The sequence below is a fragment of the Perca fluviatilis genome, chromosome 4 (genome assembly GCF_010015445.1).
Source record: "Perca fluviatilis chromosome 4, GENO_Pfluv_1.0, whole genome shotgun sequence".
Classification (NCBI taxonomy): Eukaryota; Metazoa; Chordata; class Actinopteri; order Perciformes; family Percidae; genus Perca; species Perca fluviatilis.
The window spans coordinates 4,768,329-4,793,199 of NC_053115.1; the positions used below are offsets into that span (position 1 = coordinate 4,768,329).

Below are 24,871 nucleotides of genomic sequence, written 5' to 3' on the forward strand. Positions count from 1 at the left end.
TTGCACGTTTCATCTTTTTAATAAACTGTCTGTACACTTACAAAGTTCTCAATGCTTCGGTTGACATGTAGGGACCCTCATTGTGCTACAGTGGAAGTGTGGTGCTTTTTTGAGCCTTGTTAGTGGTGTAGAAATAGCGATTTCTTTTTACTCTACCCTCTGCCCCGATGACTAGCATTATAAGCTAATTAGCGGTTTGCTATAAAACTGGTCACATTCGATTAGCATGAAAACATATCCCAGGGAACGGTCAACTCGGTACACACGTGTTATTAACCCCTAGGTTCATTTTGCGCCGAATTTTCCCTTTAAGTACAACAGGCTATATTCAGTGGCATTGTGCTGCATACAAAATAAAATACCAGTAGAAATTTGGCAACAGTACTTAGGAACACTGATGAGAACTGAAGGCTTATCACGGTTTAAAGGCACAAACCTACATAAAATTAACAATACAATCTAACAGTCACCCAGACACTGCAGCATCTGATTTGTGGTAATATACATTTACACTTGGTTATATATAATTATTGCCTTAATACAATCGTTTGCCATCTAACATTTAAGAGCTGACAATAGTTAACAGTGCAGTGGTTCTACGGTGGGAATAACTTGTCTCCATTTTAGATGGGTGTTTTTTCTACAGAGCCAAGCTGGGTTGTATTGAGACCAGTGCAACTCAAGGGAACAGAGTACAACTATCGACCACATGTAGCTGGCAAATATGACTAAAGTGCAAAACATGTTCCTCACTTTTTTTGTTCTTGCTGTCCCTTATCTGTGGTGTTAGATTTCTGCATCACTCCTGAGCACTAAGGGACATTTTGAGCACATAAATCCTTTTTTTCTCTCCAAAAACATAGGTAATATTTTGTGGATAAAATATATACTAATTTGTGTGCTTGCTATTACCTATGTTAAAACACAAAATAATATAATAACCTCCACCAGTTTTACTAATTTCTTCTGTCATTCTCTGCCCTCAACAGCCAAAGCATCACAATAATTAATGTAGTTTCTTTTAAGAAGTTGTGCGCCAAAATCAAAACAATCAAAGATATGTTAACTCGCGCAGAGCTGTTGAGAGAGCATTAGAGCTAGGCAGTGAGCCAGTGTTCAAGTGGTTTGTGAGCACACAGAGCAAGAATTCAAGAGCAAGGGCCCTATTTTAATGACCTATCACTGTTTTGGGCGTAACATGCAATAAACCAATCAGAGGGTCATCTCCCATTCCCTTTAAAAGCCAGGCGTGTTCGGACCTTGGTGTATAACTATTATGATGGAGGATTTGCAGGAAGGAGAGATGTTCAGGAGAAGAAACTGATCTGCTCGTGCATGAAGTGAAAGCGTGCGAGCAGATCATATCATAATACTATTTCACATTGTAATATTTTTATTTGTAATCTTTTGCATGTGTGTGTGCTGCTGCGCGTCCCTGTGTGTGTGTGTACCAAGCATAGTGGGCGCGCGCTGTGCACGAGCCTAGGAGCATTTTACTAATGCGCTGTTAAAATAACAATGAAATGCTACGCTACTGGTCAATGGCGCGATCACTTCCCGCTGCCTCAAGATAGCAATACGCCCAGAATGCACCTGACCACCCCTCCCTGTAAGACCAGCACGCCCATGGGCGCACAGATGGGCGCAGGTGCATTTGCTATTTAAACAACGCGGGCGCTGGACGGGATATTGACAACCGCGTCGGTCTTAAACTAGCAAAGACACTTGCGTCGAGCTTTGCGCTGCACCAGGTCCAAGATAGGGCCCTAAATAAGTTAAACTGAGAAAAATGCCCTTATATGGATAATAGCAAAATACTTTATTGAGCGCAGAATAGATCTTTGTTTGCTTCAACTAAATTATTCTTTGTGCAATCATTTGTCAAAAACATAAATCTATGTGCTTGCCAAAACATATTCTTCTGTCCCATTTGGACGCTCAGTATTGAGGCACAAATATAACGCCATACTTAACCTCTTGTTGTTCTTTAATTCTCACCTTCTTTCTTAAATCCAAGAGCTTTGCAAGTGTCCTTCAGCCACTTGCATATACTAGAGAGCAGTACACTCAGGGTGTACAAGATCGTGTGTCTGTGTCAAACTCCAGTCCCAGTAGAACTGATCATCACGATCAGCCTTAAGCTCAATGCCAAGAAACCAGTCCCCAGCAGGTCACCTAGAGCTGTGAGGTAGGGGATAGAGAAGTTGTCTGGATCCAGTCCCCTTCGCCACAGCCATCGCACCATCAGGCTGGCCACGTAAAGCAAAATCACCACCTGGATAATGACAATGGATGGACATGTTTTAAATGAGAGTGTCTGAGATTGGTGTAAAACATACACTCTTGCAAAACTCAATTTTTAAAGGAACACGCCGACTTATTGGGACTTCAGCTTATTCACTGTATCCCCCAGAGTTAGATGAGTCCATACATACCCTTCTCATCTCCGTGCGTGTCGTAACTCTGTCTGACACACCCACCGCTAGCCTAGCTTAGCACAGATCCTGGAGGTAACCGGCTCCAACTAGCCTACTGCTCCCAATAAGTGACAAAATAATGCCAACATGTTCCTATTTACATGTTGTGATTTGTCTAGTCACAGCATGTACAAATAACAAGGTCACATGAGACACAGCCATCTTCTAACTGTATACAAACTGGGAACTATATTCTGAGAAGGCGAAGCACTGCTACTTCTGCTACTTAGGCGGAGTGATTTGCTCGCAGCACCTGGAGCCCTGTGGTGAGGAGCAGAGAGTAACAACGGTGCTTTTCAGGTGTTGCGCTAATGTTGGAATTATTTTGTCAGTCATTGGGAGCAGTAGGCTACATGGAGGGATACGGTGAATAAGACAAAGTCCCAATAAGTCGGTGTGTTCCTTTAATGAAGTCTTTTTTTTCTCAGTACGAGCAACAAAACGTTTATCGACTATGTGACCTGAAGCAAAGCTGCGGACAGGTAGCAGACGATGAAGGTGGGCGTCATGGCAGTATGGGCTCCCTGCAGGAGGTGGATGGTGTACAGGAAGAGGAGGTGACCCGGGACTACAAGAAGGATCAGGACTCTGGCTGATTTAGAGTTAACATCTAGGTAAACGTAGAAAGAGAAGTAACACTTTCAGTTTTTGTCTGTACTGGGTAGCATTTTTAATCATGAATGCTTTTATTTTCAAATTAATTGTGATCCTCTAGTTTAAGACTATGGAGACAATGGTAGAGGTGGTTGGTGGCATCTATCTTTAACCACTGTTACATTAGTCAAATTTACATTTCCCATAAACTCAGTTTCTTTCTGATACAAATAAGACTTTTTTTAAAAGAACACTTTGACAATATGGGAAATAGGCTAAACTTATTTGCATTCTTACGGAAATCATTTCCGTAATGGCTGTATGTACTGTAGCTGGATCCAGCAGCTGGTTAGCTTAGCTTAGCATAAGACTGGAAATCAGCTAGCCTGGCTCTGTCTAAAGTCAACACCATCTGTGGCTTTAATAACAGTCAAGTGTTTGACTTGGTAATTATTTCTTGATCGGTAATTCTGATGAAGGGCCTGTGCACTGCACCTTTAAATTGTGTTTTTGTCCCTGTATCTGACCTGAGGAGCAGAGGGTTGCACAGGGTCCAGGACAGTCCACACCCATTATAAATGGAAGAGCTCCAGGAACGCCCCAGTAGTGGAGGTAGGTGGACATCCTGCTGGCCTGGATGGCCACCAGATTTCCGCCTACACCTGCATGGACATGGACATGGACATGGACATAGAAAAGTGGAGCACTGAATTATTCCATGATAAGTATTTTATTAAACTAGTATAATACAATCAAAACAAATACAAGTGCATTTCAAGATTGCAGCATAGAAGGTGGAGGATGTTTTATTGTCCGAGACAAGAAATGATACAAGTTCCAGCTAATAAATGGTTGTTGTTGTTTTTTTTTGTTTTTTGCTTTTACAGTATGTTTTGATATTTGCCCATGTGTCATCTTACAGTCATTTGAGAGGCTGAGTAATCACTGTAGAATATCAGAGTACACACTCTTGATGATTCACTCTCCAAACTGTTTTTTTTGTTGGAAATCTATTCAACAGCTATGCCTTATCCCTGGGTCCCAGGGGGGCTTTTTTCTCTGAAGGCTTGGAAAAGGCAGTTTGGGTGTTGTGCTGTATTGTAACATCCATGTCAGAATCAGAATCATGTCTTTGTCATTGTAAAACATTGTCACAACGAAATTTAAGTGCTACTCCTTCTGATGCCTAGAAGTATACATTCATACGCACACGCCATAACCTTCCACAAACCATACCCTCACATACACACAGTGACGGACTGGCCATCTGGAATTTGGGCAAATGCCATAAGGGCCGCATCCCTATGGACCCCTATGGGCCACTACTGATAAAGTTATTTTATGCATGCAGCCGCAAGGTGCGTGGAAAAACTCGGAAGGCAGAGTTACTAATTTCCAAGCTAGGTTGTTGACAAAAATAGGGCCGGTGTGTTGCAAATGCCAGGGCCGTTTTTTTTAATCCCAGTCCATCACTGCATACACATAATGGGACAGGTACTTCTAGTGCATAGTAGTATACATTCATACACTTACCCACGCCATACTCTCACACCACTGTACTCTTTTTGTTTAAGATCACAGTACTGGAAAAGTGCAAATGCAGTGCAAAACAGGCAAGCTAATCATTCAGCATGATGACGTCCTATTTCTGTAATTGAATGTTTAGAGTTGTGATGGCTGTGGGGGAAAAGCTGTCTCTGAACCTGGATGTGCGGGTTCTGACAGACCTGTAATACGTACTTAAGGGGTTTGAAGCACATGGATCATTTAGACAAAACAGGGGTGTTTTACTCAAGTATTGTACTAAAGTACACTGTAAACCCGAACGTTCAAAGTAATTAAATAGATTAGTAGTGTATATCAAATTTTAGAAAGTTCTACTATAATTTGTAAGTTGTGTAAATGTTTTTTTGAGTATTGTTAACTAATATTTTTGATTAAATGGCTATTTTGTGTTAAGTAAGCATAACTAATAATGGGTAATATAATTATATTGTTAATAGGTGTTTAAATAAAGTTTATATAAATGTTTAAGATATGCTGCAATGGTTGATGTTAGAATTAGTGAGAAAAGTTTATTTTATTTTTGTTAACTTTAGTTATTTATTTTATACAGCTGCAGGGATAATTTGTATGGAGAGTTAATCTGTACTCAAGCAGAAGGTGCCTAATTTGCACACTACACTGTTTAGTTTGGAAAACAGAAGAAGAAAAGTTTGAAAACGAGCAAGGAAGCAGAACAGTAGGGTTGCAGAACTACCACGCAGCAGAATCGGTCACTGGACTTACTGTAAGTTTTGAATGTTAATATTATTGTTTTATTTTTTACATTTTGTATGTGTTTGTCTCAGAGAGCGTAGCCTTCTCCAAGCCCCCGCCTCACTGGCTTATCACGAGTTTGTAGGGATTGAACTTGTCAGATATAGGTTAGTGCTAAAGAGCTAGCTAGCCACTTAGCGACAATAAGTTACCAGAGCTATTTAGGGCTTTGACGTTCGCTCCAGAACAAAGGCCTACTCACTTCCGAAGGACGGATATCTAGTAATATCATTCCCGCTTAAAGGTGGTGTAGAAATGAGTTGTTAGTAGAGACTAACAGACACCCGTATGAGCTAGTTAGTTTTTGTTGCTGGATTTCAATAGTGCACAAAAGAGCATAAACGCCTCAAACTGAGTTCCTACACGCAAGTCCGCCCTGTGGAGTTCTAGGAGCTAGTTTTAAATTCTGTGTGAGCAGATGTCTGAGACACGGAGATTGCTGTTAACAGAAGTCACTCCCGTCTGCCTACTGTTGCCCGGTTTTAAAAAAACGACCCTGCTGGGAAGCTGCTTTTCATGACAAAGATGAATAAACCCTTAACAGTAAAGCTTTGGTTTGTAGAAATGGTATTATTGTTGATTAACCATGCACTAAGGTTGTGTGGCTGCTTTTTTTACAGTAATGTTAATTTTGCTTGATGGCTTTAGTAACTTGACATTATGGGGTTAATGATATTAACAGGGCATTTATAAATGGAAGTATTTATAATTTGACACTCTTGATTTTTATGTTTCAGTTATGTTTGATTTGCTGTTCCAGTTTCAGAGAAGATACTGGAGATGTGATAACATCCAGGAATAATTGTGAATTTCTATCCCCCCTAAATACAATAACGTTGTTGTTTTTTCTCAAGGTTTAGTGTGGTCCCCAAATACCCCCACATACACACATCATTGTTTTTACTTGCCTGTTTGATAAAAAAAGTGTTTTGCTGTATTTAAGTCAACAATAATGAATGTGTCTGTTAGATACTACTAATATATTTTACTTACTTTGTATTTGTTGCAAAATGTTGAGAAGACTGGAAGAAACCATTAGAAAGATGTGGAGACCACATTTCCCTACGACAGACCATAGTTGTCCTCACCAGTAACTCATGACCTCTGGCGTTATAGAGTTGGGTATTGGTTCTTTAAAGTGAAATGTGTTCTTACTCATTTGGCTGATATTTTTGTTTATGTGTGCAAGTTTCAAATTGACTGTTTTTATAGTGTTGTTGCTGTATTCTCCTCTGGGTTATTTCTATGTAGTGTGCGAGTTCAGCGGATAACAAATCGACTGCCCAACACGCTATGCTGGTTACCGCTATCTTCCTCGGACTGATGCCTTATTCAGACGAAGGCATCAAATGGAAGACAGATGCTCTGGGATTTAAATCTGCATTTTTTAATTTCTATTGAGTTTTGTTTGGTTGTTTTGAATTATACTTTGTTTGATTTGTTTGATTAAGGAGTGTGATGTTGGGTATGTTTGTGCTGTTTTCGTAGATGTCAAGGCACTACTGTTCGTTTCTGTGTATTGGAGACGTTTGAGTAGAACTCAAGGTTAAGTAAACATCTGTTGTATTATCGTAACATTTTTCTTCGTTTTGTTTGTAGAACTAGTGGATTTTGTTGGAGTTTGAACCTTCATGCCGGTCTTTGTAAAGTGGTTTGTTCAATGTGAACAAATTATGTATCTGTTGTTGTGTTGTGTGGTTTTTATTATTGGTGGGTGGCATTGGTGTGAGGCATTTTTATGGTGATAGAAGTCAGTTATAACCCTTGAGAATACTTTATTGAAAGTGTGGGGTGTTCAACTTGGGCTTCCTGATTGTGGTTATGCACTACCCCAGCTATCCCAAACCCAACTTTTGACTTATTTTGTGGTAATTCCCCGTTGCAGCATGTGTGGAGGTTAGTTTTTCTTTTGTCAAATAAAATCACTACTGAGGGTTCAATAATCTATTTGTTTTTAATGCTGTTGTTGTTTAATTTTTCTCCATTGTGGGTGCTACATTTCTTTTGTATGTTGTTTTTCTCTTATTTCTGCTCGTACTTTAAGCAAAAGCATGTTTTTTTTTTAGCTGTAAATAACCTTTTGGTTTTGTTTTGTTACTCTATTTTTGTGTGGTGGAATACCATTTCGGACTTAGCGTTAAGTGTAGTGCGAGGGAAAAAAAGCACCGTATAAGTGTTTTTAGATGTTAAAAATAGACAGAGTGTACGTAGGTCCGTGTATAAAGTTATACAGACAGCACAGGCGTGCGATAGCGAGCTACGCACCATTGCGCCTCCAGCAGCGTGTTAGCACCATGTGGTGTCTCAGCTTGGCCATCTTGCTTTGCCCGCGATTATTAGTTTTGTTTCTTATTGCATAAGGTCACCTTTGAGTCACAAGTTCCCTGTTTCAAACTTTTTCTGCTGCTCGTACCGTTTTGTGTATTTACTACCGCGATTTTTTCTTTCGTTGTTTTAGGATTTAGTTGTCACAAGCTAGGCCCTTGGCGTAGATGTAGTGTTCGTGTTTTATTTAGCCACGAAAAAAAGTCGACTTATAGTCGGAAAATACGGTACTTATTGGGTTTATTCACGTCAGGTTGATAAGTAAGTTTATTTCGTGTGATCTCTGTCGACGACCATGCCTAGTTAGAATCTGAGTATTATTTTATAAGTGTTTGTACACATGTGCGACTAGCAGTGGAGACGGTTAAAATATGAAGATATTTCTATCTAATAATAAGTTTGTTAGCAAATTTGAAGGATAGGTAGAATTTTGGTTTTTTTAAAAATCTCAAATTTTTTTTTTTTATTACATAGTATATAGAATTTAAATTTTTTTTTTTATTTATAAATGTTTTTTCTTTAAATGTAACTGTTCAAAAGCAGACGTTGCGACTTTAGATATATAAGTGTACTTAATGTAAGTGAGGCACGTTGCCTAAAATTAGTTTTGTCACATGTTTTAGTACAAATCAAATATTTGATAATGTGTTTAAAAAATACAAAATTAAATGAGTTCATGTGGTTGTGTTTTTTTTTAAGTTTGTGTTATTCGTGGTTTAAACTCAAAATGTAAGTTATAATAATGGTAAGAAACTAGTTTTGAAAATTTGAGTTGAGTATGAGATTTAATTTAATGTTATCAAGTAGATTAAAATTTTGTTAATTTTGATTTAGTTTTAAATAAATTTGCTTTTTGAGTTTTATAGTGTACAAATTTGAACTTTCTGCTACTTTATACTTTTCAGAGGGAACTGCGCTACATGTATCTGAAAGCTGTAGCTACTAGTCACTTTTACATAAAAAACATTATACGCTCATGTGACATAATGCCATATGTAGGGAGCGGTCAGTAAATCAATAAATCAACAAATTTCAAACAAAAGGCTTCATACCCTATAACAAGTGGTTACGCGGTTTTTGCCAATAAAAAATAGTTTGCTCTTCCTCTACACCTCACCACATGTTCACTAGAGCTGGGCGATATGGAAAAAATCAAATATCACGATATTTTTGACAAAATACCTCATTGTCGATATTGTGGCGATATTGTAGCGTGTAGTGTGACTATTGATGCTTTCACAAAATATTAACTCAATGAGTTTTGATAAATTATCTCCAATAATGTGGATACAATGACTTAGTGGGTAAAGGCAAATAATAAAACAACTAGAACAGTCTGGTAAGTTCAGAAAAGTACATCACTTTACTGTAATGCAGCCTCTAAAACCAGAAAAAGACCACTTGTGTCATATTATGATATTACAATATCCAAAATTTAAGAAGATATCTAGTCTCAAATATCGATATCAATATAATATTGATATATTGCCCAGCCCTAATGTTCACTTGTCCTAAATTAAAGGTGTCACCTTGCCTACAGATCACATCACCCTATCAGACATAGCAAGGATGAACAAAATAACAAAATATAAACACATTCTGAATCATTATCATCAAATTACACAGTTAAAAAATGCAAGATGTCTGAACATAATTATGAACTAAATAAGGCAAATCTGCAAAATGGCTTCAACACCATACTATAATCTACCCAGTAGTATGTAAAGCATCTAAAATTGGCTCCACATTGGCAAACTACAACACTATAATGCTACATGTATTCATTATATATATTTTTCAGTCCCTAATACACCAAATAATAGTTGAATTTACATTTGCCAATCCATGCTACGGCTAAAAATCAAACGCAGTGCAGATTTTACCCATTACAAATTTTAAAATTCCCCATTCAGTCATCAAGAACCAGAAAATTTTAAATACATCACCCCACTGTTAAATCCCATCCCCTTGGGAGTCCCGATAGGCAAACTGCAATGTCCCTGGTTCAATTACAGCCTGGTACCTTTGTTCCACGCCACATCCCCCTGCTTACTGCATAATAAAACCTACTATAATAATTAAACACAATCTAAAAGAAGCCATTCTGCATAACGAGCACTTTAATTTTGATCCTTTAAGTACATTTTCCAAACGTTAAACTTTTTAAATCTTCAGGACTTTTACTTGTAAGGGAGTATTTTTAGACTATGCTATTTCGACTTTTACTTAAGTAAAGGATCTAAATACTTCTTCCACTGGTTTCTGGTCGACAGGCCAAGAGGGGAGAGCGCTGAATTGGAATGCAAATGAACTTCCTGTACCGGGGGGTGGTAATACATGCATGAGTCTTTGGAAGCACTGAAGTTGGCAGAGATACTGCGCAAGCGGGCGCCAGTGAATGCATAGTTGGCATTCTGATCAGGCTTGTGGTATATGTAAAGACCATTGTTATTCCTCTCTACTTAGTATGCTGCTTTGTGGGCAACGAACTTCTGTCAGTGAAGATCTGGCAACATACGCCTCTCTGAGGTTCCTTTGACTGCTCAACTTCAGCAGCACTTTAATACCTCACGATTGGCTAATCGCTCAAATTTGAAGCCCTTTTAAAGTAATAATGGGATTAACTGCTGGGCGCCTGCATGCTCCAACAATTCCCACATTACATCAGTTGACATTATTGATAATAATGAAGCTAATTATGAAGCTTGATTGTCTTTCTTCAAAGACTAGGACTGTTGAAACCATAATCCTAAATCCCTGCTCGGCCTACTCCTTCAGGAAAACACGTCATCACTAATTTCTTTGCTCAGGGCATGTGAGCGAAATTTCGCAGATTGTTTCTGCTTTAATTAAGGGGGATTGTGTACACAATAATATTTATTTTAGGCAAAATCAATCAAAGTTACCATCCTATTTTCATCACTCAAGGACTGTAAAATAAGGACCCTGTCTGAGAAAATGTCAACTGAGTACATGTAATCCTGCTTATATTCAATGTGATTTTCTTGCAGTGGCAGAAGAAGTATTTAGATACTAAGCTTTATCTTAAGTAAAAGTAGTAATATCACAATTATTTTTTTTTGTTTTTAATTTGTTTATGATGTTATGTGTATGTATTATTGCATTGTCACAGTTACAAGTGAGTTGTAAGGACCTCAGGAAGAATAGCACCTGCAATGCAGGAGCTAATGAGGATCCTAAATAAACAAACAAACAATGTAAAAATACTATTACAAGTAAAAGTCCTGCATTCAAAAGTATGAAGGTAGAGTACAAAAGTGTCAGTGTTGAGAAGAATGTATTTAATATTAATTATATTGACCTAGTATCTATATTTATAAATACTTACTATTCACTCTCATGACCACTGATATGGAAGCAAATAATGACCATCAAAATTTGAATCTTATAAGCAACTCAATACTAACCATGAAGTGTGTATATGCTGCCTTTTTATGCACTGATTATACATAAATGTATGGGTTAAAGTTACATATTTTCATCTTCCACTCACCATTGATGACTGGAGTGAACACTGCCATACCTTCGAAGTTTGGATTGGCTATGGTCTTATCCAGAATCAGACCACCGATGCTGGGAAGAAGACAACATACAACACATTAGTCTGAGTGGGACACCTGTGGACAAATGGCTAGATTCCATAACCTTACTGATTTATTTAAATTAAATAAACATATATATTTTAATTATGTCAAAACATGTGATCAGAGCAAGAAATGTCCTGAATTCGCTGGACCCTCTGACAGAGAGAGTCACAGGTCGGCTCACCTGCTAACGGACATGGCCAAAATGACCGGTTGCCAGCCTGATTTTAGGACGTCGCTGACGACTGGAGAGCGTCGGGCAATAATAACCCACGCTGGGATAAGGAGCAGGAAGAAGCCACACACCGCAGGAGGCAGGTACCACATGTCTGGAGAGCAACATAGCACCAAAAACATCGGTAAAAATCTTTGATTGCACTCTTCATGTAATTGGTGTTTGAATAGAAACGACACTTTTCTTTTTGTTTTTAGGAAAAGGGGTCAAACATCAAATATTCTGACCATGACAGAAATGATGACAGTCTTATGATCTGTTGGCAGACTTTTGCTAGAATCTAAGGTGGACTATGCTGCCCTCATGTGGCTTAAATACTCCTTAAACACCAAAGATGCTGTTGCTTTGCTGTTTTTTTTTATCTGAAACTGATTTTAATCAGGTTTCACCCTCTTTTGTCAACAAACTAGTGTCCGTACATGCCACTGGTGCAGAAAAAGAATGTACTGAAAGCGACTCGTGGGTTTTTCTTAATGTGACGTGTGACCTCTGACCTCTGTAACAGAAGAAGAGGCTGCTGACATAAGCAAGCAGAGACAGAGTGATGAGGTCACCGAGGCTGGCAGCGATGGGTGTTGCCACGTTATCTGGGTTGATGCCCACCTTCCTGGATCCAATAATCACTGCCACCATCAGCAGACCTGCCAAAGCACAAGATGAAGACTTGACAAAGAAGTTAAACAACACATTACACTCATAAACTCTACTTCCCTGTATGTTGTAGCCTACTATGTGTATCTTATACATTCTCAGCCATTCATTCCTCTGCAGCAGTTTGTGCCTTTGTCTGACCTAGAGACAGTGCAGCGATGAAAGCAGTGGTGACGCTGCTGGCACAGAGGACAGCTGCCTGGATAACGTCCACTCTGCCCCTGGTCAGACCCCCGAGGCCCACTGCTGCAACAGCTGCCAGGAAGCCCACGACTGTGGCCTGGACCTGGGGATGAAGGAGAGGGCAGAGGGATGTGAGACTTATTTATCGATCTATAGTGGGTCAAATGGGAGATTACATTTCAGATATTCTCGATACCTCCAAATTGAAATTACAAGTCGAAGGCTGACATAAACAGTTTAAATTTTTTTTTTTTTAATTAAATAAAAAAAACTAAATTAAATAAATAATATATATATCAATTTCTAAAATATATATATTTATTAATTTCATTTTTTTTAAATAAATCATACACACATATATACAGTGTATATGTATATATATATATAGATATATTTATTAATTTCATTTTTTTTATAAATCATACACACATATATACAGTGTATATATATATATATATATATATATATATATATATATATATATATATATATATATATATATATTTATTAATTTCATATGTATTTTACAAAGTCCGAAATTTTATTGCTACTCTCTCCCTTGGCTTCCAGTGCATTTCATAAATTAGAGCTTTTATCCAATCAGATTTCCCCCTGTGCTGTCGCCGGGTGAAAAATATACTCTGAGACCTTCAGCATTTCAAGTGAATCCCTCTGCTGTTTAAGCAAATAGGGACAATGTCGTTGATCGTTGATAGCCAATCAGATTTCGAGTTTGCCCTGTTAGGCGTATTCTTTGGCAGGCTAGAGCCTTCTAGCTGGCCCAGTGACTGTACAACAGCTGGCCTAGTTTGCAGTGTGGTAGGGGAAGACTCATGTATATTCATTAGGGAAGTCATCCCTGATTGGCTCGCCCTGACATTCTTACCCTAACCGTAACCAATCCCACTCCTCTTGCCTAAATCTAACCAACCCAACCAGAGCAGGCAATGAGTACTAGCCAATCAGGGATGAGTGGCCGAGAAGCAAAACTAGCAAGCATCACATAACCGTAAAATTACTTCATTCATGAGTTTACTAGCTATTACTGCTTGCTTTAGATCGTTGCTGCTGACCAGTGGTGAAGATTTGAACAGTGTCAGTGGCCGCTGTGCCTTTGTGTGTGCGTGGCGTGTGTGTTGCTGAGCCCCAGCAGCTTGGCTGGAGTTTGTGGGGAAGCCTGTTGATCGACGATTGGGTTATTTGTGTTTTTTCGACTGCTCTGCGGTCGTCGTATGAGTAAATGTGACCGGTTGTTGTGGTTTTGTTTTTTGTTTCTTTGGTAAATTACATTCATTATATGATATGTGATGCAGCATCCTGCCACACTGCGTAAAGTGATGGCTTCAGTCAACCGTGTATTCATGTCTCTGCAATAGTGTATTGAAACTCTCTAGTTGTTGAGCCTTGTGTTAAATCACTTGTACTATAATACTGTCATGGTGAGGTTAGTCAAAAGTGGTTTAATTGCTGTAGGATAGTACTGAAGGCCTAGGTGTAAAATACACGGCCTTGCCAATGTGCACTCGTAGTCTTAAAAAGAAGTTGTAGCAGGCAACGGAAGAATCATCTCAATTTTTTGATTGTGTTCTTCAATTTCTCATCATATCTACCATTTAAAAAACCATCTCCAACTTTTATTTTGTGTGTTTAATTGGCTGCGATGCATTACTGAAGTGAGATAAATGATCTTATCATGTCAGCGAAGCTTCTTGAATTACACTGAGTTGTCTTGAAGCCAGCAGAGTGATGAAGTGTGTTAGTAATACAATGGGGAGTGTGCACTGGAGCAGTGTGTCACCTGAATCAGAGCCAGATTACAGAACACCATCCTCCACTGCTGCTGAGCCTCATCCATCTGCCCTGTGTTGGCCTGTGGATGGAAACAGGCTCACGTAATCACATTTCTCAATTACATATTAGTTGTTTTCAAGCGTCACTGTGCAAATTTTTAATCCCGCTACTTGTCAACATCATGTCAGAATTACCCTGACAAATGATCTGATTGGTCGACAGTGTGCATTCAATATTATAGTTCTTATCATTTAAAACAATTGTTGTCATCTCTTTTTTTGCTTGCGTGTGTGTGTGTATGTGTTCTGTATGCATGTGAGTGTGTTTCCACTCACTGCTGTTGACAGTCTGGATGCCAATGTCATCTCCAGATTCCCCTTGAGCCCCACCAGTGCTGGCACCAGGATAAACACCTCTGAGATCTCCTTGAACACATCCCAGTGCTGAAAAACACCACCGTGGTTTTTTTAATGCACCTTTTGTTACCAACGAGCTTGTCCAATGCAGCCCCCTCTACAAATACATCACAGTCAAACTACACCACAAGAAATATTGTTTTTTAAGCGGACATTTAGCGAAGTATTTACTGGAAACATGTTGTGAACATACTGTATAATCACCTTTTAAGTTTAATTTGCGGACGTCGTGTTTCTGGTCATCAATGTTAGTCCAAAATTCACTCTCTATAAGCTCTGCTTTTGTTCTCCACCAACTCCTGAGTGTATTATCTGGCTCTCAGCTGCTAAATGCTTCACTATGTTCGCCAGCTGGTCTCGAACTGTGTCTGCAGTTTGGTGCTGAGCAGGTAGTGTAATGTGGGTTTTAGGAGCTTTTTCTCTGGAAAAAACAGCTACCTAATGCAGCCCGAAAATAATGACATGAGAGTGGTGAGTTGAGCCAGACAGCCAAACAATGAGCTGAAACTCACTATGAAGCTCCGTAAAGCCAAGAGGAGCTGCAGATTCAGGTGATCATTTTCCATAGTTTCATCACTACGAGTGAACCCTTTTCACATTGCTTTCACATTGTCGTTTGATAAAAATATTAATTATAGTCGCTTTAAATAAAGCAATTGTGTTATATGTGTTATATGTGTTATCTGTGTGTGTGTGTGTGTGTGTGTGTGTGTGTGTGTGTGTTGTTGTTATTGGGGATGTATGACGCACTTTGTGCTACATTTTTATGTATGAAAAGTGCTATATAAATAAAGTCTGATTAATTGATTGATATTTAGTCATGAATATTTATGTTATCGAGAAAAAAAACGGGCTTAAAAACCCTTACTATAAATTTAAACATGCTCCAAATGATTAATCATGTTTCTTACCGCCTTTCACAAGCAGCAATGAATTTAAGGCGCTGACACACCAACCCGATTATCAGTCTGGCGAGGTCGGTGGCTGGAGTCCGTTCGGTGTGTTCCGTGCTGTCGTCAGTCGGAGGAGGAGCCGTCGGCTTTAATTTGGGCCGATTTGACTTGTTGAATCGGCCCGTGGGCAGTCGGACTCACTGACCAAGCTGATTGGTGGAGTGCTAGCCCTTGACTAGCGAATCGGTGCACTTATGTTAAAACACTTACCGGAAATGACGAGCGGGATGAGCGTGACGAACGCCTCTCAAAATCTGACGAAAATCTTTCAAATTGACCTTTGTCGATCAAAAAAACAGACCGATTCAGCGAATGTATGGCCTATTTCTGGCTTAAAATGTTTCAGAAACACGTTTTGGTGAACTAATTTCATAAAATACGATATCGTATTCCAAACAAGCCGTCATTATGGTCGGCTTTGAAATTCAGGAGAAGCCAGACCCACGTGACGCGTTCGTCATTTCCGGTTTTCATTTTTTGGGGCGACAATACAGATTAGCGCCACCTGCTGTTATAGAGACGTATTACGTCTCGCGCACGCGCAGAACGTACGCTCAAGACGGCATCGCTTCGGTTCCGAGGCACTTTTTGGACATCGGGGATCCGAATGATCAGTCCGACTGGCTTTTCTGCCGATGGTCAGCCGTCGGGTTGGTGTGTCAGAGCCTTTAGACCAGGGGTCACCAACACGGTGCCCGCAGGCACCAGGTAGCCCCCAAGGACCACATGAGTAGCCCTCAGGCCTGTTCTAAAAATGAAAATTTAATTTTGATATTATTGGTTTCCCACCTTGTTAAGTCATTGTTGATAATTATTGTGAGAAATCATTAACATGATCAGTGTCTTCACATAGATAGAGTATCACTAATCATTAATAATCATATATAACTAAAGGCAAACTGAGCAAATTTGTTATTTCAGAAGAGTGTATCAAACTGGTAGCCCTTCGTATGACTCCCACGATACCCATGAATTAGCTCTCAGTTTCAAAAATGTTGGTGAGCCCTGCTTTAGACATTCTGAATTGTTTGACCAGTGAGAGTTAATTGATTTGATAAGTGCCTGTATTTCCATGTCCTATCTCCCATGATCTGTCAGCACTGGCTGACCTGCTGCATAATTCAGGGTGTCAGTCATGTAACGCTGGTTCGGTATTTACAAGAGGTTACTAGGTGGCTCTGTTTATGTCTATCTGACTCTGTGTCTGATACTGCTGTCTGCCTGGCTGTGTCCTACATGTTCTGTTGTTTGTCTGCACAGTTACAGTGCCAGTCATGTTCTCTCTGTATATGAGAAGGCCAGATATTATGTAATTACGTTGTAATTCTTCTGTATCATAGTTTTTAACCCAAGGTTGCTTGAAAGATTACCTAATTGTAATTTTCTTTTCATTTCTCAAGTGCTTTTTGTATTGTTTGCGAGGGTCATCCCTAACTATTAGACTACAGATTCATTACAAAGCATCACATCCATCCTTCGTCTGACTCTGTCTGCTTTCCAGCAACTCACCACTACTGTATCAATAAACAATAAACCTATTGGAAAGCAGTGATCATGAAAAGTCATAAAAACATAAAACAACACCTGTCATATTGATTGTTTTGAATCAAATGTATCTGTCTCGCATATATTGTTAGTGCATTAACAACAATAGATAAAAGACAAAAGAAAAAATGGCAGTACAATCATGTAATCTCACACCCACAGACACAGTTTGGAGCATTGTTTTTTTTTCATACTTGCACTACATCCATGACTATCCCAGCCGCCACCATGCCCAGGCCGGACAACAGGTACGGCAGAAGGATCTGGGCGGCGATGATCCAAGAGCTCTCCGGCAGTAAGCCGTGGGCCAAGCGGGTCACTTTGCACGTGAAGCCCCTCAGCTTCTTCCCTCGGAAACGCAGCTCCAGAGAAAGTTGGGTCACCACCATGGCTGATCCCTGTTAACTCATCCCTGCCAGGTTGTAGGCTGTAGTGTTGGTAGGGAAGGACGCCGCAAAAATCCGCTTCCAAGTTTTTGGCTGAATCGGTCAAGCTGATTTGAGAAGGATGCTCCTTTGGAAATGATCCATTTCGTCAGAGGGAACACTAACTGGCTTTCCTGTTTTGACTGTTCCCAAGTTGTCTTCAACCTGACCCAGGCTCGTTAAAAAATCACAGCCGATGGCTCTTTGCTTAAAAAAACTGGTTTCTTTAAAGTAGTTTTGCAAATAAATGTGACAGGGGGACTAAACAAGCTTGTTGTGCCCTTCCCCTGTCACTCCAGCACTGGTAGGGCAGCGACACAAAGTACTTTTGCAGATGGTGGACTAGTCGGAGGAAGCTGCTTTTATCCACTTAAACAGAGCACACACACACATATTTAGACACACACACACACACACACACACACACACACACACACACACACAAGGGTCCACTTGACAGCAGGTCTGTGAGGCCTCTGTTGGCACTCTGCTACTGACAGACCTCCACATACACACACACACACACATGCACACACACCGTCCCTCCTCACGCCTCACTCTTTAGCAGCCGGACGGCCGAGGTGGACCGCTGGAAGCCCGGTCTCTTACGGGGCCTGAAGAGTGTCCTGGTCTTGTGGGACAAGGACATCCAGAAAGCCAGCATTTTCTTTTCAGCCCTCCTGTGCTGCCGCTCCTTCTCCTCCTTTTCTCTCCACAGCTCCCTCTCTTTCTCCTCGCCGCTGTGCTGATGCTCTGCGTGAGCTTGATCGCTCTTCTTCATTTTGATCAAGGGGGAACGCCGGGACGTCCGTCCAAGGCTGCGAGCTGTGCGAAGGGGGACACCGATGGACAGGGTGATGCCTAAGGCTCGTCTGACGAGACACGTCGACTGTCGTTGCCAGGTCTTCCCTCTGGTTCCAGACGGATAGACGTCCCGGCGCTCTGTGGTGGAGGGAGGGACAAGACGGGAGGACAGTGTGTGTGTGTGTGTGTGTGTGTGTGTGTGTGTGTGTGTGTGTGTGTGTGTGTGTGTGTGTGTGTGTGTGTGTGTGTGTGTGAGGAGGGGATGCTGGAGATGTCTGTGAATAAGCAAGGTGACCAGACTCTATATCAGGACTCTTCTGTCTTCAGTTCTCCTTCCTTTCTCCTGGTTTTCTATTTAGATCATTTCAGAGAATACTGCATCATGCTCTCCCCTCTCTTTGATGGCTCCTCCTTTCCCTGCTCTCGATGTCCTCACTAGAAGTGGGTGACGCAATCTGAGTAGCAGCAGGTGCTGTACCTGTCACCAACACGTTGTTGTACTGCTGCTGCTGCTGCTGCTGCTGCTGCCTGGGAAGGACACAGTGTATCCTCCTCGGTTGGAGGAGAACACGCAGGCTGCTACTAGCTGTCATCCGCTGGACTTCTTCAGTCTGTCAGAGTTCATTACGTCCCTCAATTGTCTGTTGTACATAAATATTTGCCAAAGTCTGGCACAGAGATTCAAATCAATAGTCTCTACACACACCTAAAGTGCTATTTAGGCGTAAAAGAAATAAAATAAGTTCTGACAATCTGGTTTTTAGTTTTGGTATATTATGTAACGTAAGCTATTACAGAATACTTAGTAAGACCATGTCAACACACACACATACACACACACACATACACACACACACACACACACACACACACGCGCGCGCGCACACACAGTACAGTGACTCAGTTGAAAAGTGTCCTTGAGACATGACTTTGAACGGGTGCTCTGTTGTCTGCAGCTCCCCCTTCTGACTTCTGGCTGTAATTTGAATTGTGAAGCAACAGCTGCTAAAGATGGACCAGTAATGGGAGGTTTATGGTGTTTCCACACTAAATCAACAAGTCAAATCCCTCAGTGGCAACGTATCATATTTTGGAAAACTGACAGTTAAAAAGAATATATAAATAACGGGGCGAGAGAGGGATGACATGCAGGGAGAATCTGAACTAGCCCTAACAGCTTTTTTTTTCCTTTTTTTCCAAATACAGAAGCTGTACTGCTACTCCACACACGTCTCAATGTCAGCGATGATTCACTGCAGCTCGACCTTAAAGCTGGAGTGCAGAACTTTTGTCTCCCCCCCGCATCTGTCAGTGCAGATGCGGGGGGGGAGACAAAAGACGCTCTCATGAGAGTAACGTGCAGTGGGATTCATAACAACGCTGCGTTGCTCACTTGCTCTGGTATATCTCCCCCCTCCTTCCCTGTCAAGGTATTAGGTAATACTTAACGCATCATCTGTCTGTGTGTGTGTGTGTGTTGTGTGTGTGTGTGTGTGTGTGTGTGTGTGTGTGTGTGTGAGTGTGTGTGTGAGTGTGTGTGTGTGTGTGTGTGTGTGTGTGTGTGTGTGTGTGTGTGTGTGTGTGTGTGTTGTGTGACTTGTTTAACTATATTCGTGGGGTCTAAAAACCGGGAGTCCTGTATACTTGTGGGGTCCCGACAGCTTTGTGGGGCCAAAATGCTGGACCCCACAAGTTTAAAGGGCTGTTTGAGGGTTAAGACTTGGTTTTAGGATTAGAGATAGAATTAGGTTATGGTTAGGGTGAGGGTAAGGGTTAAGGTTAGGCATTTAGTTGTAATGGTTAAGGTTAGGGTAAGGGTGTGTGTGTGTGGGTGTGTGTTGTGTGTTTGTGTGTGTGTGTGTGTGTGTGTGTGTGTGTGTGTGTGTGTGTGTGTGTGTGTGTGTGAGAGAGAGTCCCATTTTGCAGAGGTTCCGCATCTGATAATGAGATTTAAGGTTTCCATAACAAGTTAACTACTTGTTTTTATTCAGTTAATTCACAAACTACGGTACACATTTTGCCAATGTGTCTCCTTCGCCTTGTTTCCTAGTTTATTTATATTGCATACTATCCTTAAATGAATTTTAGTTTTATGAGTGAGAATAGAGTGAATAAGAAGTGGAGTCGCCATTTTGTTTAATGACTCATTCCAATGTACGCAATTATCTTATGGAAATTTTGCTTCTTTTGAATATGTGGCTCTTCAGCTAAGATCCTCCCCTCAAGCTATGCTTCTAAATATCTACAGGCCACCTAAATACTGTGCAAACTTCTTTGACAATTTGAATGAACTGCTGTCTATAATCTGTATTAACTTTGACCGTGTAATTATTGCTGGTGATTTTAACATTCATGTTGACAACCCCCAGGACCGAGGAACCAAAGAACTGTGTTGTGTTTTTGAGAACTATGGACTGACTCAGCATGTGACACAGCCCACGCACAATAAGGGGCACACTCTGGACTTGATTATCTCCAAGGGTCTAAACATTTCCAAGGTTGTGGTGACTGATGTTGCTCTCTCTGATCATTCCTGTGTTTTCTTTAACGGCACTATCTCGGTGCCCAAAAGTGTTCAAACAAAGTTAATCAGAAAACGGTATATCACTGAAAACACCAGTGAATCATTCATTCAGCTTTTCTCCTCTACACCCACCCTCTCAGGGGCCTCAGTCACTGAGCTTGTGGATAATTTCAACTGTAAAATTACGAATGTTATTGATGCTATTGCTCCCACTAAGGTCAAAGCTGTCTCTGGTAAGAAAAGATCTCCATGGAGAAATTTTATAGTGGTGAGAACAGAAAAAAGAGAGTGTCGAAAAGCTGAACGCAGTTGGCGAAAATCGAATCTCCAGATCCATTATAACACTTATAAAGAGAGACTTCGCATTTATAATCTGGAACTAAGAAATGTAAGGCGATCCTTTTTCTCTGACATTATCGCCAGAAACAATAATAATTCACGTGCTTTGTTTGCTACTATCGATAGATTAACAAACCCTCCAGTACCAGTAGCATCTGAACTATTGTCTACCAAGGCTTGCAATGACTTTGCCTCCTTCTTCACAGACAAAATTCAGAAAATTAGACAAACAGTCAGTGCTTCCATATCAAGTACAGGATATGTGTTGTCACAGTGTGCACGCAAAACAAAATCAAATATGACACAATTTCATACGATCAACCTTAAAAACCTGGAGGACATTATACAACATCTGAAAACCTCCTCCTGTTGCCTTGATATTCTACTAACGGGTGTTTTCAAAAATGTTTCGAATTGTTTGGCTTCTGATCTTCTACAGATTGTAAACACATCTCTGCTCTCAGGTATCTTCCCACAGGCCCTGAAAACTGCAGTCATCAAGCCACTCCTAAAAAAGAACAATCTAGACACGACACTAATGAGCAACTATAGGCCAATATCAAACCTTCCATTTTTAAGTAAAATCATAGAAAAAGTGGTTTTTCAACAACTCAACCTTTTCTTATCGCTAAACAACAGTTTTGATGCCTTCCAGTCAGGTTTTCGACCACACCACAGCACCGAGACGGCTCTTGTTAAAGTCTTTAATGACATCCACTCAAACACAGATAGTGGCACAATTTCAGTCTTAGTATTACTTGATCTCAGTACTGCATTTGATACGGTAGACCATGACATATTGCTTGACCTATTGGAAAACTGGGTTGGTCTTTCTGGCTCAGTACTAAAGTGGTTTGAATCCTATTTAAAGAATAGGGACTACTTTGTGTCTATAGGTAATTATACATCTGAGCATACAAATATAATGTGTGGAGTACCCCAAGGCTCAGTTCTGGGGCCTCTTCTGTTCAACATCTACATGCTTCCACTGGCTCAGATTATGGAAAACAACAAAATAAGTTACCATAGTTATGCGGATGACACACAAATTTACATAACCTTATCGCCAGGGAACTGTAGCCCAATACAACAATTAAATATGTGCATTCAACAGATCAATGATTGGATGTGCCAGAACTTTCTTAAATTAAATGAAGAAAAAACGGAAGTGGTTGTTTTTGGAGCAAAAGAGGAATGATTGAAAGTCAGTGCTCAGCTTCAAACGACAATGTTGAAAACAACAGACAAAGCCAGAAATCTTGGTGTAGTCATGGACTCAGACCTGAATTTTAAAAGCCACATTAACATAATTTAAAAAATCAGCATATTATCACCTTAAAAATATATCAAGGGTTAAAGGACTTATGTCTCAGCAGGATCTGGAAAAACTTGTCCATGCTTTTATCTTCAGTAGACTAGACTACTGTAACGGTGTCTTTACAGGTCTCCCTAAAAAATCAATCAGACAGCTGCAGCTGATTCAGAGCGCTGCTGCTCGAGTCCTCACTAAGACCAAGAAAGTGGATCACATCACTCCAGTTCTGAAGTCTCTACACTGGCTTCCAGTGCCTCAAAGAATTGATTTCAAAATACTTTTACTGGTTTATAAATCACTAAACGGTTTAGGGCCAAAATACATTTCTGATCTGCAACTACATTATGACCCACCCAGACCTCTCAGGTGGTCTGGGACAGGTCTACTTGTTGTCCCCAGAGTCAGAACTAAACAGGGGGAAGCAGCGTTCAGTTTTTATGCTCCACAACTTTGGAACAAACTCCCAGAAACCTGTAGGTCCGCTGCAACTCTCAGTTCTTTTAAATCAAAGCTAAAGACCTATCTTTTTGATGTTGCTTTTTTTTAAATAATCGATTTTATTAACTTAATTTCTTATACTGCACTGTAAACTTTTATTCTTATACTACACTATCAATTTTATTCTTGTCTTTTAATGTTTTTAATTTGTTTATTAATGTTTTTAAATTGTTTTTAATTGTCTTCTAACTGTTCTTTAATGTTTTATGCAAAGCACTTTGAATTGCCCTGTTGCTGACATGTGCTATACAAATAAAGCTGCCTTGCCTTGCCTTGCCTTGCATGTGTAGCTGTACCTTGCTGCCAAGACCTGTAAATGAGTTCCCATGGGACAGGGTAACTTTTTATGTCACTGTAACCTCCACACACACACACACACACTCCACCCGCTCACAGCTCAGTCCATTCAGAGAGAGAAAGACATGAATGGATATGATTACCTATCGGATTTAAGATCATATTCCCTTTTATTACATGCACTTTCCTAGATAGACGCTTTGAAAATAATACGACAAGAACTCTTTTTCACGGCACCAGTTACTGAATATACTGGGATTAATGTAATGTTGGAAGTATAATATTAATAATAATACATTTTACATGCATTTATATAGCGTTTTTCAAAAGGACTCAAATAGCCTTCACAATAAAACCATGGTGAGTACAATAAAAGCAAGTGAAGCAAAGAAACAAGCATATTTAACCCTGCTGTTGTCCTCGGGGCCAATTTGACCCATTTTCAAAAAGTTTCTATATCAGAAATGTGGGGTTCTTTCAAGCAAATTAACATGGATTGTCCCATACAATGCTCTCCACAATTTAAAAAATATGATCAGTTCACTATGAATTTGGTTGCTTTATTCAATTTGTTTTAGTTTTTTTTAACTTTCCTTTATTGCTTTTTTGAAGTATAGTTAAAAATGGAAAGAGAGCAATATGGAGTAAAGGATGGAAGTTGAGAAATTAAGGGAGAACAGTGCCTGTTGGGGGACATTATACATTACATACAAGCAATATTGTAAACGTATGTCTTTTTTTTTGCCAAGTACATTTGCCATTTATCCCAGTCTTTAGAAAATTAGTCTTCCATAGTTTTTAATCTATATGTGAGTTTCTCCATCATTTTAATGTCACTGATAGTTGTCAGCCATTGTCTGTGTTCAGGTGCTGCTTTATTAAATTTTATAGCATTTGAATTTATATATAAAAGAACGTTGAAAAAAGTGACAAAAAAAAAAACATTTCAGAAAAATCGACAAAAACATCGGGAAGTTGGGAAAAGTGACAAAAGGGTCGAAACAGACGACCAAAACATAAAAAAAATAGTTTTAATTTTAAATTTTGACCCAGAAAAACAAAAAGCTGCATAGTCGACGGGAGGACAACACAAGGCTTAAAAACCAGCAACTAACAGCAGATTTAGTGTGATCTTATTACAGGGTGAAGGCTATTCTAAAGAGATGGGTTTTCAGAAGTGATTTGAATGTGTCCACGTCAGTACAGATGTGTAACTGGTGTCACAGAGCTGTGTGATTCAACACCACGTGCGTCACTGACCTGCAGCCGGTCCAGCAGCATGCCGGCCGTCACCATGCCCAGCCCGGCCAGCAGGTACGAAGGCAGCACCTGGAGGCAGGTCACCCTGGACGACTCTCTGGAGGAAACGTGGAGCTTCTCCTCCTCCATCCTGTCAGGACAACTAATGCTGCTGAGAGTCATGTCTGCTCTGTTACAGCTGGCAACTTTCTGTGCCCATTCAAACCAAACTGACAACGAGAAGAGCCCAATAGTGTTTGCTAGTCAGTCCGTCCTGCCTTGCCCTGTTCTTTCTACCTCTGTGGTGGCTCACATGCTTGATATGTCAAAGACAAA

General features: G+C 40.1%; 1 protein-coding gene across 3 annotated transcripts; it reads right to left on the reverse strand.

Annotated features, from left to right (window-relative positions):
- Nucleotides 1–1,607: 1,607 nt before the first annotated feature.
- On the reverse strand, nt 1,608–24,832 carry LOC120557707 (solute carrier family 41 member 1-like). Of its 3 annotated transcripts, none has more exons than XM_039798255.1 (10): nt 24,557–24,832; nt 14,516–14,623; nt 14,188–14,259; nt 12,348–12,492; nt 12,050–12,196; nt 11,505–11,649; nt 11,230–11,309; nt 3,599–3,733; nt 2,939–3,087; nt 1,608–2,275 (listed from the first exon to the last, which is right to left on the reverse strand). In XM_039798255.1, exons 1-10 carry the CDS (start codon nt 24,716–24,718, stop codon nt 2,096–2,098), a joined length of 1,323 nt encoding a protein of 440 aa, XP_039654189.1. In that variant the 5' UTR covers nt 24,719–24,832; the 3' UTR covers nt 1,608–2,095. The 3 variants fall into 3 exon arrangements, with proteins under 3 accessions (XP_039654189.1, XP_039654188.1, XP_039654190.1); XM_039798254.1 differs by lacking the exon at nt 24,557–24,832 and adding an exon at nt 17,289–19,609; XM_039798256.1 differs by lacking the exons at nt 2,939–3,087; nt 24,557–24,832 and adding an exon at nt 17,289–19,629.
- Nucleotides 24,833–24,871: the final 39 nt, after the last annotated feature.

What these genes read in the sequence shown, in the direction of transcription:
- LOC120557707 (XM_039798254.1), bottom strand. Translation starts at nt 17,483, where the DNA reads ATGGTGGTGACCCAACTTTCTCTGGAGCTGCGTTTCCGAGGGAAGAAG. An exon ending in CATCCAGACTGTCAACAGCA is followed by an intron (nt 14,260 to 14,515) that starts GTGAGTGGAAAC and finishes TTCCATCCACAG; the next exon opens with GCCAACACAGGGCAGATGGA. An exon ending in GTTCACTCCAGTCATCAATG is followed by an intron (nt 3,734 to 11,229) that starts GTGAGTGGAAGA and finishes ATGTCCATGCAG; the next exon opens with GTGTAGGCGGAAATCTGGTG.